This window comes from Nicrophorus vespilloides, unplaced genomic scaffold, assembly GCF_001412225.1.
Source record: "Nicrophorus vespilloides isolate i.1.1-1 unplaced genomic scaffold, Nicve_v1.0, whole genome shotgun sequence".
NCBI classification, from domain to species: domain Eukaryota; kingdom Metazoa; phylum Arthropoda; class Insecta; order Coleoptera; family Silphidae; genus Nicrophorus; species Nicrophorus vespilloides.
In genome coordinates, this window is record NW_017099801.1 from 7,522 (window position 1) to 26,711 (window position 19,190).

At 34.5% G+C, this 19,190-nt stretch overlaps 1 protein-coding gene across 1 annotated transcript; it reads right to left on the reverse strand.

Moving 5' to 3' along the window:
• Positions 1-297: 297 nt before the first annotated feature.
• Positions 298-15,788, reverse strand: LOC108565643 (the record flags this gene model as incomplete). Its single annotated transcript, XM_017925207.1, is given in 3 exon segments — positions 298-478; positions 11,815-12,000; positions 15,612-15,788. Coding segments are annotated over 3 exon segments (444 nt in total), but the record flags the coding sequence as incomplete, so codon positions are not given.
• Between the last annotated feature and the right edge of the window lie 3,402 nt (positions 15,789-19,190).

Genomic DNA, 19,190 nt, shown 5'->3' on the forward strand with positions numbered 1-19,190 from the left:
TTCAACGGATCAAAAATCATAAAATCCCGTTATGCGAGATGTCGGAAACGGAATCGAATATTAATGCATAATTCCCATGCATCTCGAAAACGTTTTAATGCGTCCTCCCATTTTCGAAACACCTAAATAATAAATGTGTTTTTCCGGCTACGGTCACGATCCACGCGAACGCCAGCAATTAACACCCAATTATTTTCACATAAAGCAACACATAACGTTTTCTTGTTGTTATCGTTTTATTAAATCAATATATATTTTGTTACATAATACTATTTTTTTTTGTTTAACAATGTTGTAGCAAGTAAATAATTTATAAGTAGAAAAAGAACTATAGTTATATATTTTATAACATTTTTTTTTAACCAAACTACAGTACGTTTAGGTGTTTATATGTGGGTTACATATTCCTTGGATCAGATGCCTCCTTCTCTTTCCTAAGAGCTTGCATTAATATAACTGCCATCGCCACGTTGACAACCTAGAACAAACAAATAAAAATATAATAAGCAAACAAATAAATGATAAATAGAAGTATTTAATAGGTCATAAAACGAGAATTTTCGATCAAATTGCATCTCTGCTCAAAGGTGGCTTCTGAAGCTCATATAACTCATCATTATAATCCATTTTTTTTATATTTCAGCAGTTCAAATTCGTTGGGTTTCAGTTTGAAACTCTGGCGTGAATAGATCTGGATTTTCAATTGGTGTTATGTGAAATGGTTTATGGCGATCCTTAATGAATTAAATCGTGGCCGCCCCCCGTTTGCACGCACTTTCGCATCGCATGCCTTCGAAAAATAAAACACCAACAACCGCCGCCGCCGCCCCCCATGGGTTCGTCGTTACGTCAAAAAGCGAGAACGCCCCGCCGTTTGTTGTTCGTTGCACACCCCGCGCGCCCTCACACTGCGTGCCTTTATTTATGAAACCCTAAATATTTATGTGGGCTCTATCGGATCGCCGTATCAATGGCCGAATCGCGTGCTAATGTCGGATTTTGCCAGATATATAAACCGACTCGCGGAATCTCATATACAATTACATGGGATTTGTCACGTGCAATTCATTTACTGGCACCACCTTCCACACGTTTATCCGAGTTTCATAATTTATTTCATAAAAAAAAATATATGAAAAGACAAAGACAATTTGTATTGTTTTCAAAAGCGAATGTTGCTTCCACATGATTTACTATACGCGGAATTATGTGCATATGTAAAATATACCAATAAATAATTTAATGGTCGTTTTGTATTTAGATTATAAAAACTTTTCGTTACAATATACAAATAATTATCTAAACAGAAGTGACAATTATTACTTGAATGTAGACTTGGTGCTTCCAATTGCAAAACAAATCATTTTTGTCTGTTTCACGTCTCTTTATAATTTAAATAGTAACATAAATACCGTCAGACGACAAAGGGTTGAAATGTATATTTGTAAAAGTGAATCAAGTAAAACTCTGAAATTTGTTCCTACGTTGGATCTTCTAAATGCGATGGGGAAGCAATAAAACAGAGAAGAAGATGGCGTATCGAATTCGATGGGTTTGAAGTTTGTTGGTAGTTTAATTAATGTAGGCGACCGTCCGGGACGTTTCGAGTTTGGCCAATCAATTCCGTTTCAGACCTCACAGTGTTCACGTAATCTCCATAAGGTGCGAGGTAGGTAGGTTGAGAAGACCCAAAAGCCCTTAGCCAGCCACTCGCACGGATGCAGCGCAGGGGATTTCCCGATGTGTCAAGATCAGGTCAACGAGCGCAGTTGGATTTTAATCCGTCGAGGAACAAAAGATATTGCCACAATAATCTCTCCCAACGTACTGAAACTCATTTATATACAAATGTACGATGGACACAAAACAACGTCGGTATTTACGTAGAATGTAAACCTTTTTGATACGAAAAAAACGTATCTAATAGATTTTACCAAGCGATGTTGTCCAGATCTTTTCATTCCCATTTCAGTATGTTGAATGCAATGAAATGTTCAGTGTGTGTTTATAATAACTTGCTGGAGGGTTCACATGCAAGTTTACTCTTCACATCCATAAAGCTCTAGTGTTGCAAGTACTTTTGCGCTTAAAATATAGAATGTTATTAATTTAAATATATAAACGATTTAAAAAATATTTATATTTGTAATATGTAACATATAAATGAATTAAATATCAAAATGCACCCACCATAAAGTGTGGATATTTGAGCATGTTTTAATTCAAATGGAGCTATCAATATGTTAATGGAATCCCTAACAGTTGGTTTGCGAATACCAGAACCGAGCCGAACATGCTGTTAGAGATTATGCGAAAAACGCGATGCAATAATTTAAAAGCTTATTGCGTCGGAAGAAAATAAAATTCAATGCGAATCTATAAATTTAATGGTATGTGGCGTATACACATTCACATACACACAAAAACATATACGTGCAGAGAGACTGCCTCTGTCTGCATGGTTGTGTTAAGGTATTTTTATTTTTTATTCCCGGGCGAGAATTGATGGCGTGCAAATCCGTATTCCGAATTGCGCGCTTTTGGACGAGATGAAGACGGATTGAATGCGCAGATGGAGATTTGATAGAGAGAACGAGTATTGGAATAAAAATTTTTAAAGTGAACATTCCGTGCATTCCCCCTGTATCTATTTCTCTTCCTGGATTCCGGATGATGACAAATGCGGTGATTTTCCATGCACGTATCACAACATCGGAAAATATGTTTCCTACGTATTTTCTCCGTCACTTTTCTTGTTTTCCATCGCATTATTCTTACTTTCGTGCATGAATACTCCTCTCGCGTTGTTAGTTATTCGTACAGATTTCGAACGGATTTCCATCGAATCATCGCGTGGTTTGTGGGATGGGTTCGATATTTGCATCTGTCGCGTTATTTATTCGGAAGTTTTCGGGCACTAGTTGAAGCGCATTAAAATAAATTGAACGTGAAAATGTTTGTGAAAAGGCAACGCAAATACTGGTCGATTTTTAACGGTTCAAAAGAATAAATTGGAACTTGTACGATTTGCGCTGTGTGTGCGTGAAATAGGTGTACTGAGCAAAACTCTAGTCCAGACGTTATATTTGTTTTTATTTATCTAATTATGGTTTCGGTTTGGAAATGTTAGAAAAGTAAATAATTTGAATGACTATAAGTAATAGACAAAATATTGAAATAAAACTAAAAAGTTGTTGCCATTAACAGTGTATAAAATTAATTACAGAAACTGAATGAAAATTATTTTTATAGTTCTTGTTGGACAACATAAATGTGAAGTTGTAAGTTTGGCGTTGAAAATGGAAGTACAGAAATGTACAGATCCATTTTGTATTTCTCTCTCTCTCTCTCTCTCTCTTTTTGTGAAAACCTTTCCCTTTTACGTCCATTCCAAGTCGGCCTTGCATGTAGAGACATAAAGGGTCTCTAGTTGTTGATATATATTGCTGTCACATTAGACCCGGGGTGTTTCCCATCGATTTCCACCGCATTTCGCATTTATTCCAAACGAATTTTCGCAAGAGAGCGGATTCAACGGTCTGCGCGCAATTCTTAACGCGGCAAGGGTCTTTTAAACTACTTTTGAATTGATCTACGGGTGAAAACCCCGGCGCCTCCACCCCATAATGGGTTGCGCCGGAAGCGTTATTTTCGACGCAACTTAAACAGATATGCTGCCATGACAAATCGTTATAGAGTTATGCAGTAGTTATGCTGCGCGCATGGGAATCTCCCAAATTGTTGCCGCTCTTTCATTAATAATATTAATACCGTGTCTAAATTATAATGTAAACCGTTTTTCCCCGCATTATTTCAGTCTTTCTCTCTGTATATATACATATACACACATACCCAATGTACACACAGGGTTTATTACTCAATTACATTTTTTTTTCCCTCTGCACTGCTCATCTTTTCTTCACTGTAATATTGCTTCCATTTAATTCCGTCTAATTTGTTTGCTCCGAGCAAGAAAATATGTGAGCGCTCTGACGGCATCAAAACAAAAACGAAAACGAGAGGAAATAAGAAAAACAGAAGGCGAAATGTTAAAAGGAAAAGCCCGGCACGAAAATAGGAGAAAACCGCTTCCTTGAATATTTCATATTCTTAGAGTGGTGTTTTGCTAAACAAAGGTACTGCCGTAATCCAATTACCGTGCTTTGCGAATATTAAATTTTCAGTTGTAATATATTATTTGAAATGCTCGGAGTTGCACCTCTTCCCTTCCATGGGGTACGAACTCCACCCTCCATTAAAAGATTATTTATATTAATTTCGACTTGCAACATGATCAATTAAAGAAAAAGCTCTCTGAAAATTACAATTAATAAGATAATTTGTCTGCTTTTATATAAATTATTTCAAGTCTTCCCATCCAGATGGCTAAATGCCAAGTGTCTGCACTTGAAAAAAAAATCTGCCTTTCTACAAGCATTCCCACATTCATATAAACATCAACAACGGACTAATATTATTATCTTGAAAGCAAACCCGATCTGGTACGAACCTTCCATTAAAAGATTATTTATATTAATTTCGACTTATAAAATGTTCAATTAAAGAAAACGCTAAAGATAATTTGTCTGCTTTTATAAACATTTGTGTTATTTTAAATGTTTCCGCTCAGATGGTTAAGTGTCTCCACTTCAAAATCTGCCTTGCTGATATTTCTACAATCCTTCCCACATTCAAACAAACATCAACAAGCGACTAATATTACATTCTTGTAAAGTAAACATACCGCATTTAAGCGAAACGCTAATAATTCTCATTGTGATGTCACATTCAGATTCGCCTGTTTATTAGTGTTTGGTGAAACACAGCCAAAGTAAATAAAATATAATAACACTATTACTAATTATTATTTTAAGCATAATTACTAGAATATTAAGTTATTTTGAACGTTTTCATTCTATCTTGGAGATGAGCGTGTGAAGTGTGTAGGTACGTGGCTGGCAATAAAATCAAATGTAATTCAACATTGGGGCCATTAAATTCCTTCCGGTGTACCTCGGCATTAAAATAATAAATAAATACAGCAATAAATGGAGGTAGTAGGAAAGACGTAAAAGAAAATATTGCTGACGCTCGGTCGGCTTTAGTGATGTAATCCGCTATATAGATTTCCTTCTCGCTCTCTCTTTCACTAAGGATGATTGCAATTAAATTGGACGAAAGTCCTTAAAACCCGAACGGCAGCCGTCGATTTACGAGCGGGGGCAATAAAAAAAAACTGCACCCCGTGAGCCGTCTGATTGCCACACGAGGCGCATCCATATATATTCGCGCCTTCGGCGATAGATGCAACTGCCGTTATATAACTTTATTGCTGGAGCGAATTGACTGGCTGCTGGCAGCGGTTGTTTTGTTTCGTGCGGAGGTGCCTGGAAATGGAATTGTTCTGCTTATGCCGGCATGTGTCAAATGGTGGAAAGCAAATGTTTATTATGTAGGGTAGCAAGCGGACAAAAGATGGTCCTCCCTCCACCACCTCTACCATCATCTTTTGATGTCAGAATCTCATTTGAGATTTACTTATGTAACGGCGTATTGATTCGGAACTTTATAATAAAATCGGGGGAAATGTGTCGATGGTGGATCTCTTCGGAGATCGCATTTGGAAATATATTAGATATTAGACAGTTTTATCAGATCGAACTTTTCCAATATGTAATGCGGATTCGGCTGATATGGATTTTAAATAAATTCCATTTTATGAAGTCTACAATCCCATCCACTTTTCTTTAAACTTTTTTTTATGTGATAACTTTCAGTGTTCTAAATAGGAAATGTTTAGAATAGATACGACTGAATTAAGTCTAATAATTCTTATTAAATTCTTTAAGTAATTGAACAATTCTTAAATTATGAAATTCGGTCTTGACGTAATTTTGTATTTCATCATAAATTCGACACAAACAGAATACATTTATTGGAATGAAGACATTGAAACGGATTAACAAATCTAAATAATGAGTATTGTCGAGTTTCTTTATATTCAATTGAATTGTATATTCTGATTGATGTGTCTTCGTCCTGTTTTATAACCAGTTTGAAATTCACCAGAACCAATTCAAAAATTCAACGAAAAAGGTAAAATCCTTGGATTCGTGAATCTATTTAATAGTAAGTAGGATCGATAAGCTTTGAATGAGAGGCAGAAAAAGTGCTGTAGACTTTTGAAATATACTTTAAGTAGAACAATATAGTTTTATATACTGTATAAGCAAAATATTTAAATAATTCAAATGTTAATAAATGTACTACAAGTAAGTAAATAAATGCATTTTCAGTATAGTTTCATAATAATTTTCTATAAATTAATTTACTTATTTGTATTCAGTAAATTAATTTATAGAAAATTATTATGAAACTGGATAATTAAATAATATCGAATAATCTAAAATATTTATGGCTATTTTGAAACATAAACGTTGACAATTGAAATAATTCGTTTCACGATGAGCGATAGATGGGGTGAATCCCTAAGTAGTAGATTTCGTGTTGTTTGCACGTTAATTCCAGTAACATGGAGCAAGAAGCACTTCATTCTGTAATAGCTCTCAATTAAATAGAAATGGTTCCATCACTAATGTCGGTCTATACGTAACCATTGTGAATGCCTAAGCAGCGCGAAAACAAAAGCTTTTTTTTCTTCTTCGAACCCTTGTATTTTCTGTTCTTTTTCTTCTTGGAATTACATCCGTTGGTCGAAGCGGAAAATTTAACTTCAATTTCCCCTGATACGACTGAGACATTTATCTATTTCATAAGACACGTAGTCGGGGCAGCCAGCGTCCCTGCGCCCACCCTGCTGCCTGAAGGATACGTGTGCAATGTCCAGACTGAAATATATAGTGTGTATCAGACGACGAAACTTTTTTGCAATTTGCTCCGGCATCAAAGTTTCGCTCCGTTCTTCGTCCCATTTCTTTTTCTCTCAATTTTTACTTGTCCAAAACTTGTCTGTAAACTTGTCTTCCAGGTGTAATAAGAATGGATGCGTGTGTAAATTTATGCGTGTCCATATTTCACCTGCCTTTTTTTTTCATAAACTTATATGAGAAATTGATGGCATTTATCATTCTTGGCAAATGCGATGACAAAACATATTTTCCACAAATAAATCTATTAATATAAAAAATATTTAATGACTGTTACTTATTCTTGAAACATGAGTTTAAATGTAACAAATTATAGTTTTTTTTAACTAAATTCACAATAATTATAAATATTATTACATAATAGGAATAACTACTACAAATCAAGTATAAGAATGGGAAAATAATTGACATTAGTATACAAAAGGTAAAAGTAAAAAGCAGACTATTTTCTATAGTCGTAAGTCTTAAAATTTATACATATTGTCTATATAGATTTAACTGAAGAAAATTAGTTTGGAAGATGTTTCTCTTTATATAAATAATAAAATGCAGATAATAAGATTTATATTAAAACTATAAAAAGACGGTGTCTCCACTTCAAAATGATGACCTTGCTGATATTTCTACAATCCTTCCCACATTCAAGCAAACATCAACAAACGACTAATATTACTTTCTTGTAAAGTAAACATACCGCATTTAAGCGAAAACTAGTAAAATATAGATAATAAAATTTATATTAAAACTATAGAAAGACGGTGTTCTAAATACTGCATAAACAATCAAACATATTACGAAAGATAAATATAAAACTTTGAAACAATTTCCAAACAAATTATATTAGAAATATTTTGAAATGGTAAACAAGTGAATGTAATTAGCCTGAGGGCATTTTAAGAACAGAATAAATATGTTTCATACGAATTTATGTATGTTTATGAAAGGGCACGGAGGGAGCAAGTTCATAAATATTTAGAAATTCCGTTTTAATTAAAAAACTTGCCCGAATCCCGGGGTGGTCATAAAAATGGCCATCAATCCAGGCCGCAATGATTATGGGGCGTTGCAGGGTGCCCGAAGAATGAATGTAATTATGGGAATAAATCGCCCACCCTCCACCAATTTAGCAACACTTGTGCGCGCCAAGTGTTTTTATTTCCGTGTTATCTGGAATTATGATATTTACTTTCGCATCAATCTGCATCCCATTTCAGAAGTACCAACGTCTCCATCCCTCCATCGTTCACTCTTTTTTTTTCTCTCTGCTTTACCGACCCATTAAATTCCGAACGGCGCACACCGAAATGGCAATCTGCGAAAATCATTTCCTTTTCTTTCCCACTCGCACCACCTCGCAGTTACGTTAACTGCTAAGAATTCAATTTCATTATACAAGTCATGGATGGAATGGAAGGAAAAAGAAGCTGAGAGTAAAAAAAAGAGAATAACAGAAGCAAATACAGAAAAAAAAAATATATATAAAATAAATGTATTCCAGCACGAAATGAATGATGAAAATTCGCGTAATCAATTTGGCGCGTTTTAAAGTCTCCACATAAAAAAAAAACAGTGACATTAAATATCTGTGTGTCCATTTAGTGTAATTTTTGATGGATGTGTCTGCTTAATGAGTTAATATAAATGTATTACATTATTAATGCATCATCGTTACTCACGTAACTCTCGCTTTTGGACACACACACACACATTTGGGGCATGCACGTGTATATGAATGAGTGGTTTAAACAAAAAATTGAAGCCCTGCAGGATTTGCAAATCCAATTTGAGTACGCAGTATGCAGCTCGATAGGAAATAAAAATAAAACGTGGAAAAACGTGGAATTCGTTTTCCGATGTCGCGTGACATGTAGGAATAACCGCAAGTGGTTTTAGGGGATGATAAATCTAAATTAAGCATTGGCAGTGTGGCAATTTCCGAGGGCGAGTTAGAAAGAGATAGATAGTGGTACGGTATAAGGGTGTGCGCAGGGTGGGTGGAAAGTCGCGGACACGGAATTGGGTCACGTGGAAAAACAAGTTTCCATTGAGGGAGATTCGTTACTGGCTTGGCTTGCCGTAATTAGAACACCTTTCTTTCCGATCCACTTTCATTTACTTTATATATTCTACTATTTTATTCACTCCTCGCTCCTATTATTACACGTTGCTCATTATTATATGATGTTTGTATAATATCATACAGTTCAATATATAGTCCAAATTACAACAGTCTAGAGATTTTAAAGTTTACCGAATAAAAAATTGTAATATTCAACAATCTCTAATATAAGAAGGACATTGAACAAGATACAAATTTGTACATAAAATGATTTGCTTATTCATTTTTTTCTTTTATATAATTACGACGTTTTCCTATGTCCTTAATTAGTCCGGTTTTAGCAGTGAATCCGCACTATCCAAGTATATTTTTGTATCTATATTGACTTCTACTTCATTCCCATGCTACAGTTTTATTACACAAAATATTAATTTGTTAAATAAAATATTGTAAGAAACAAAGTTAATGAATGCATAAAAAGTTATTTCATTACAATCAATATTATTTGTATAGTTAAATTAGTTCTCTTTTATTCAAATAAAAACAATTGTAATGAAATACATAAACAAACACATTAAAAATCAACACAAACTGAAGTAGAAACACAATTACAATTAATATATACATGTTTGTCCGGGAAAAAAAGTTTTCTCCTTAATAAAAAGAAATCCCTGAATAAGAGTATTTTATAGCTACAGATTATTATTCATTTAGAGTATATCAGAAATTGAGATTAACATGCATATTATGATATTAAAAATCATCTATATGTAAATTATTAAATTAATTAGTAAATGGTATATTAATATATTTTAATTAATTATTATATTTCACTACAAACATTGTCATTAAATCAATGCACACAAACCACACTACGAGATTTGCAGTAAATTAGGTAATATTTTATATTACACGATGATGAAGGTAATTCCTAATGGCTGTATGTGAAATTAATTAAATATTCATAATATTGTCTCTATACCAATCACTGCACACTCTACAATAATCTATTGATTATAATCAAACATTCTGTTGGCTTTAAAGCATTACGTATATAATTCTCGTATATGCACTAAACCAATAATTACATCGACTTGTGTATTCACAATTTCACATTATTTTTATGTATCCTAATAGCACATAAAATAAAAGTATCGTATGTAATTATGGATTAATTAATAGATTTTTTTTAAAATTTAACAACTGAGTAAGTCGTGTGTAAATACAAACAATATTTAATATTTGTAGAATGTAATTATATTGTTGAAATAAAAGTAATTTTTGGTAATGATGTGGTAGAAATCTGTATTCGGATGGTGGAAATGCAGTCATTTTCTGTTGATTATGTATGATGGTACGTATACAGCTATACATAGCAATACATAGAGAAAAGGAGATCGTGGCGTAACGATTGTGTGGGGTATCCTGGTAATGTATATCCTTTACGTGCTTTAATCAAGAGAATCCAGAAACGTACATAACGGATATTACCTCGCGATATTGTCTTCTGAATTGACAGAGGATGCTAAATCAATATAACCAATTTATAAATTGGTTAGAAGCGAACAAATACTGGCAGCCTCGGTACCTTGCCATAGAAACTGGTTCAAACGTTTGCTTACTAAATATATATATATTTAGATGGAAGATATATCTTCTGAAAACAGAAATTTAATAATACAGCCGAACCCATCTCGATTATACAAAGCTCGGCTTTAATTAAACACTGAGAGAGACCGGGGTAAGATCACAATCGTAGCAATTCATTCGTTCGTGTGTATACATTTAAGGTCCCGATAACTCCGCACTTATTGACATTTATAGTAACTTAATGAAGACGTAAACCCTCAAATGTCTTCTGAAATTTGCCGACGATTTCCCACGGGATCGAACGGTATCTGTCTTGGCTAGGTGTATTCCCTCACTGTCTATGGGCTCAGGTGTAGTTAATATAAATGTACGGTGTGAAGGCGTCCACCTCCCCACTGAATACATCCTTTTTACACAGAGGCAAACACGGATAAAATCCTGATCCCTATTTTAATTATATCGTTCGGGCAATTTTCCCCACTAAGTCCTCAGTGTTGTGGAAACCGAGCACGTGCGTTAATAGTAATAAAAAGTTTGCGGATCTATAATTAAGCCCGAGGAAGGTCCGCATCAACACTACACTTCCGGGTCGGTCGTAAATATTTTTTTTTGTCCCGGTGCTCGGACACCGGAAGCAAAACGGAATGGAGCCATGCGAATTCTCTCGTTGCATACTATTCTCGGATTCACCATCGTCTGCGGGATTTTCCTCTTCTATTATCTTCTTTTTTTTTCCTTCCGTGCATTCACACACGCTCTGGGACAATACTTAATGGGTCGGCCTTCAATTAATCACCGGAAATGTATACAAAACTTTTCCGGTCCAGGATTTATGGAAATGGATATAAATTCTAGATTAACAGACACATCGAAGAATAAGGCTATTTTCTATTGTAATTACCAAAACATACGACATTTATTTGGCTTAAGAACATCAGTCTTTAATCGAAGTCTTTTACTCATGTCATTTTTAATTGTATAATCAATTTGTTGAATGAAATAATAATAACAAAACTGTATTCAATACATACAATTTTATCCACTTTGTAGAATATATAAAAAGATATAAAATGACAATATATGAGAATTGATTACATTTCTTAATTTATATTTTATGAAAACTGTATAACACTCTTAGTTATTAGTGCTCATTTGAGTGCTCTGAGAGGCTATTATACGTTATTACATTAATACTAAATAATATTTCTGTATTTTAGTCATTAGGTAGATAATTTATCTTTAAATAAATACAAATTGTATTATGATTTAGAAACTTACATGCATGAAACAGATGGTCATGGCTAATCCGGTGATCCAGATAGTCTTCTCCTCAAAGAACCAAGTTAACTCGTCGGTACAACCATGGAAGAATGGATTTCCGGTGACGGTGTCTCTGCAGGTGTTGGGAATGGGCTGATGAAGCTTAATGTAATCGTTGGCTCCGTCGGCGCCGCAACATCCGATCTGTAATTATAAAGCGAATTGAACATTCCAATTTAAATGAAAGTAGTCGAAACGGGGGGGCGAACATCCCTGCTCCCCCCGGATGAATGCGCGATTTTTCGCAGTTCAATTTGCGATTGATTTTGAAAGCCCACACAGCATTCGCTTTTAAGTTTATTACAATTTCAATCAAAACTCCAGTTACCAATAATAATGTTAAAATCACATTACCAGTGCATATCCGACATCGGAGGCGCCGCGACAATGGAAAAACATTCCGGAACCAAAGCGCGGCGGAGCGAATCTTCTCTTTTTTTTTTTTATTAAATTAAATTTTAAAGTTATTGCATAGAAAAATTCGTGCCACGCTGAAATCAATTACGCCCTTTTATGTCCGCATCCTCTATCTATCTAACCACCCAACCTCCCCGTCCCTTTACCCACTTTATCCCATTCCGAGCTCATGCTATTTTTTTTTCCAAACCCATTCTGTCTCACTCTCGCTGCCCTTTATAACCCACTCGTGTTTTCCCTTGCACCCCCCCATCTTCTGCACGTTCTATTTTTTTTTTGCTTCATTCCATGTCGTAATTTAACGAAAAGCAAATATGAGAAGCCATGTAGAAATACTTATTGAAAGCGAGGGTGGCTTAAATTTATTAGAAGCCGACGTGGAGGATGATGCTTTTTTTTTATTCTTCTCTAGCAATTTTTACGAGCTCCAAATACTTGTCCGCTATTCACCAGATCTAATGACTTCGTGGCCCCTCTTTGCAAACCAATCCTGCATCATCCAAGGAAGGTATGAGTGAGTATACCCGACGCTGTATACTCATCCATGCATCATTACATACGCTCAAAAGAAAGTACAGCGAGCGCAGCGTTAAAAAAATAAGTTTTTCAATGTATTTCCTATTGTAAATATACAAATTATTGATAAATTTATAATATTAACAGAGTTAATATAAGAGAAATCGCATTCCAATTGAAAGTATGTTTTATGTATAATAATTCCTATAACCGGTTTGAAAGTAGTAAACATTTCAATAACATTTTCAAACAACAATTGATCTTTTTCACCACGAACTAAGAAACTTTTTTAACTATCAAATTTTGTAATTAACTTCAAGAAAAATGTTTTTTCCATTTCTTATTATAATTAAACTTCTTTTATAAGCAAATTGTTTCTGCTTGAGTTGCTTATAAATTAATACTAATAAAAATTGTACATTATTAATAAATGTAATTTATTACAGATATTAAATATACACGCACAAAAGGCGGCAAACTTTCTCACTCTATAAAATATTATTTTCTCATAAAATAAATACTGCAAAAAACAATTACATTATTAAACATCGAGAGTTTTTTTTTTCATGGATCGCAAAGACGAAATGTGAAAAATTGATGTAATTGAGTATTGTAACTTCAATACAAATGTAATAGCGTGGATATTGGAAATTTTGATTCAATTTTCACGCCCTTTTTTTTTCCCACACTGTCTCTATCCATGCTTTTTCACGTTCGCCTCTTCTTCCGTTCTGTGTGTGTGTCATTTTCCTTTTTTTTTCCTTTTATATATTATATATTGGGAAAAGCGCTGCGGTAGAGCTGTCACATAACACCAAAAAGAGCCAATATTTATCTTCAGCTTACGCAGCAGCTGAGAGTATGTGATATACCGGAAGTGCTAGTTTACCCAAGTCTGGACTACTTTCAGACCATTCTAAATGAAATGAACCGACGTGTCCCACCCTGTTTCCATTCCGTCAATAAATACATCTCAATTACATTAAAAGTACATGTATTATATATTTTCTTTCCGATCCGATGTTTCTAATTAATAAAGCAATATTTTAATCTCTTAAAACTAATTGTATTCAAATTGATACTTTATGTCACTAAAAAAACAGATAAATATCAATTAAATTGTAATATAACATTATTATGTTAACCAATATTTTGTTAGGTTTTTCTTGTTTGTGTTCGTTATTTTTTTCTTTCAGGTAGAAAGATGTAGCAGATTCAGTTTTAATTTGGGTAAAGTAAATATATTGCTAGGAAAATTGGTGTATTATGTAGAGCGATGTAATTGGTCGTATTCCTGCGCGCACATATTTACAAATTTTACATGTGGGGGTTGCAAGGTACGGCGCATCCGGCGGTCTAACCAAACACAGGGTAATGGGGTTTAAACCCTCGGTGGTAACTGTGGATATCCCCGCGGTGCACGTCTTTATCTTAACCTCAAACAGAATGAGCCACCGTCCTGAAGATGATTCGCGCCGCCCCTTCCTTCGACCCTACACGCTAATATCTCCTCTCCACCGGTAAATATTTGATATTACAGTGGCTTGCGTGGGTATCTGTCTATATATATATATACGCGAGGGTGAGAGATACCTTCGTACTTTCTAGGAGCTTCTATAATTCTCCCGTGGGAATGCTTCCACGGAGGTTGTCCATTACACATCCATTTGTAAATCAATATATCAGATCGAATGTACTTTTATTTACCTTCCAACGTCCATCCTTCGCGGCTACTATATAACTTACACGGTTCCTCACCCCACAACACCATCATTTACATAACAAACACTTTTGGCCAAACATGGAATTAGTTTACTGTAAATCTCAAAATTAAACCGCAATACTCATACTCTGTCCCCTTTTCTCACATGATACACTATACTCTTCATCAATATTATATAAACTACTAAATGTTAACATAAGTAGTTTACGATTTATTGTTCAAATTCAAAAATGTGCTCTAAAACTAAAAAAAAATGGTAAATTAGTATTTTTTTATTACGTTGGGAAGAAGTTGTGAATAATAAAAGAATACATTTGTATACAACTTATACATTTAGTTCTTAAACAAATTATAAATTCTAACGTTCATTTAAGTTTCTTGTTTTCTTTAAAATCTTGAAGCTATTACATAGATAATTGGTATTCCATTAAATAAATAGTTGTTAAACATATATTTGTGTCATATTAAAATCTGCTTAGTGTGGTTTTGTGAAATGCATTTCGTAAATTGTATTTGAACTTCGCCATCAAAAGACTACGGTAATCGTAATCTAAGCAACAAAATGCCAAGCAATTACGGAATGCGATGGAAGCGGAAGCCTCTAATGAATGACGAATTATAATACTCGGAAATTATTAATGCTGTTGGTTGAATCCCATCGGAACTGGTAAACAACAAAAGCTTTTAATAATATTAGAAACTATGTGTAATTATAGTTGGTCGTAGTGTGTGTGTGTGGATGGAGTAATTTCATCGGGACGGCGACTGGAGGTGGGTCGGATAACGAAAGAACTTTTCGGCTGCATTAAATAATCATTCCGGTGGAGGCGAATTTAATGCGTTCGACGGCTCGCTGTTTGCGAGGGCTTACACATATTGGAGAGTTAATATGCATTAGTGTTTGACGGGCGATGGGAAACGTAATCTAAACAAAAACAGAGCTCTCGCATCCACGCTTAATAAGTTGAGGACGGGAGGGATCGTCACCACCCATCGACGACTATCCTTGTTTGATTTTGACGTAATTAAATGCCGTCGTTAACTTGACTTGGGTCGAATGTGTCTCATTTCGAAGCAACGTGTGGTGTGGAACACTTACGTTTTCCTGGATTATGGACAGGGTCTGCTTGGATTCCTCGTGGTGGGAGTTCATGATCAGCAGTCTCATCGACTCCCTGATCTTCGGCTGGATGCTGGAATCCTGGGTGCTGTAGTCCAACAGAACGGCGGATCCGGATAATGCGAATACAAAGCAGAATACTTGACTGAAGATAAACTGAAATGAAATTAAAAAAAAAACAATTAATTTAAATAAAATAATATGATAAGTACAAATAGATAATTATAATTATTAATTAAATTTGTTTCATATAAGTTAACCGATAAATAACCGGTATATGTTGTCAAAATTTACCAGTAATTTTACCGGTTAATGACCAAAATTAGCCTTCTTAAGGGTCCATCTATCAATTAAGCAATTAAAAAACAATATTGTCTTATAAATACTTGTCATAGAACACATTTAAAATTATTTTGACATCTTATAAGAAGTTTGCAGTTATCCCAACAATATTTATTTATTAAAATTGACGTACCAATATAAATTAATTAGGTAAAGTTTATTATTATTTTGTTATATAATGTGATGAAAGTTACGTTAATAATTAGTTTACTGGAACGCAGGGAATGCATCATTTACAAATTTAATTGCTTTCATAAACATTTCAAAGTAATTAATATTTGGCTTGACTGGTGCTCCATCTTGCCGGGTGCATTCCAAGTTCCCGTAGATTCGCGCCGCATTTTAGGGAACATCCTTTTCCGCGTCCCCTGCACACTGCGAAAGGAGCACCGTTATTTTTAGGGTTTCTCATATTTGCCGTGAAATAAGTAGACACGGAATGTATACGTAGACGTCGGCTCGGTTACGAATGTTGCTCGTTTCGACTGAGGAGCGAAGCTCCGGCGCGGTTTTATGCACAAAGTAAGAACGGATGTACATACTTTTATAACCATTGTCAAGCTGCAGACTTGAGAGCTCCTTTGAATATAATTAATTTATGACGACTGTTTATAATAACCCTCCCAACCATATTTCATCCAAATAAATTCTTCTTTTTTTCCTCTCTCGCCGTCACCGCTTTCCTTGTTTCTCTGTTCGGTCGAGTGAAAAAAAATTATCAAGTGAACGTACAAACTGCAATTAAATCGTATCTCAGTGAAATTGCTAGCCCACAATTTCTAAAGACAGTTATTTTAAATTTAATTAAAATAGTTTCATGATAACATTCACTTACATATTATAACAATTTATAAGTAATTGTCATAGTGTTCCAGGAAATTTATTATTTTGATTGGGAGATTTTTATATCATGAAGCTTATAAATTTATTTCTTAGTTTATAATCATTTGAACAAAAAAAAATGTTTATCATAATATAAAATTAAGGCAATTGAGGTAAACGAGTTGAAGAACTGAATAAACTGAATTGCACTGTTGAGGTTTAGCAATGGAAATAAAGACATTAGATGTTCGTTCCGTCCTTTTAGAACGGAGCACAGCAAGATTAAAGTATTAAAGTACGAAAGTGCACATTGGAATGCTTGATTAAAGCCGGAGCCTGAAATAATGGTTGCGGTTTAATTATAATAAATAGTTGGTTACCATGCGCTGTCGGCAGTTCGAGGTTATGGTTCTGCCGTATTATACGTATTTCGTGTTTGTTTTTCTTTCCTCCTCATTTTATATTATATTTTTTGGTTCTGTTGTTGTTATTTAGTAATACAATCCGAGAGCGGAAGGGCGCCATGAATAATTTAGAGGCGGGCGTAAATTCGCGCTCCGCTTTTTTTCGTGCCGCACTTCTTCCTTTCATTTTAGATTTTATTTTGTTGCTCGGCATCCCACCAAAACGGAATTTTCCTTTAATAAATTTAATGCGCAAACTGGAATTGCCTCACTTAGACAATAAAATAAATCAGGTCGACGGCAAGTGTACCTAATGGCAGAAAAACCGAGGGCGGTAAGAGCGAGAGGAACACACAGATAACAGTTTATATAAAATATGCAGAAGAGGCGTCTATTTCAGCGGAGAATGCTGATTAGAAGAATGGAAATAATAATTGTAATGAGAGTCAGAAAGAAAGAAAATCGTGTAGAGAGATGGAACGCTAGAGATCCGAATATATATTGCGAGGGTGAAGGGATGTTACGCAACGTGCTTCAAATGAAATCAAGCCATATATCCTGTAATGTATTCGGATCCTGGGGTTTTCCTGCCACTGCGAGTGTGGGTGGGTGTATGTATACGAGAGAGTGAGTGAGTGATAAAGAAATAGAGAATAAGATAGAGGATTGAGAGAGAGAGAGAAGGCGAGTGAGTGGAGTCCAATTTATCACTGAAGGGCAGCAGCTCTCCTTGTGCGCGCGATAATTCCACTCTCACTCACCCTGCCCAGGATCAGTTCGTTAGTTCCACTTTAAGGCATCCCCGAAACGCACACCTGATACAGATCCCAAGTTCGCACCTCGGGACAAGCGCCCCCGGGATTAAAGCGACTCAGATATGAATTCTAATGTGAGCGCGGCGAAAATTTTAAATTACAAAAGTACCACGATTATCCCATCTTCGTGTTACTTACGACGCGGTAAGAGGATCGACTCCAGAAAATCATTTATCAAACACAAAAACAATCATTTACTTTTGTCTACCATGTACATCTCTAGCATACTTGCAATAAAAAGTACTTGTTTATTGCATTAAAATAAAAAGTATGAAAATCAATTGCATCATCATTACAAGGAGAAAAATCAAGTAATAATAGAGGATGCACTAATTACAATCGAATGAGAAGGGCAGAAAGTCTGTAGTCAATAGCCCTTTCTAGGCAGGGCCAAATTAAGGTTGCTGTGGACACTGACTAAACTATACTTGAAATATTCTGCATGGATAATAGTCTTTTCAATGAATAAGACTATCGAATTTGTAGCAATTGTACAATAAATTATGTTTATTATTATTTGATTGACAATTTAAGTTCAATGCTTCAAAACCTGACATAAACCTGTTCATTCTATTTTTTTATTATTATTTATATAATTGTGTAATTTCTCATTTCTTAGATTTTTTTCCTGAATTCAAATTTCAAACTGTTCTACAATGAATCCGCACTGATCGAAGCTCTATATATTTTATATTGCAAAGATATATTTATTAAGATTGCTGTGTATACTGACTAAACTATACTTTAAATATTCTTCATGCATAATAGTCTATTCCCGTGGTTTCCAAACTTGATGTTACTACGCCTCCCTCAAAAGTATGTAATCATTCTTATTTCAATTTTTCAACTTTGAACGCGTATTACAGCAATATGCACAAGAATGTATCTATACTTGCTGAATTTCCCAAACATTCAGCTTTCATATGCATATATTGGATTCATTCTATCTATTATAATTTTCGAGTAAATCAATCAAATGTTAAAACACTGCTTTTTTGAACGTTCTTATTTCAATTTTTCAACTTTGAACGCGTATTACAGCAATATCGATAAGAGCACAGGAATGTATCTATACTTTCTGGATTCCTCAAACATTCAGCTTTCATATGCATATATTGGATTCATTCTATCTATTATAGTTTTCAATTAAATGTAAATCAATTAAATGTGAAAAC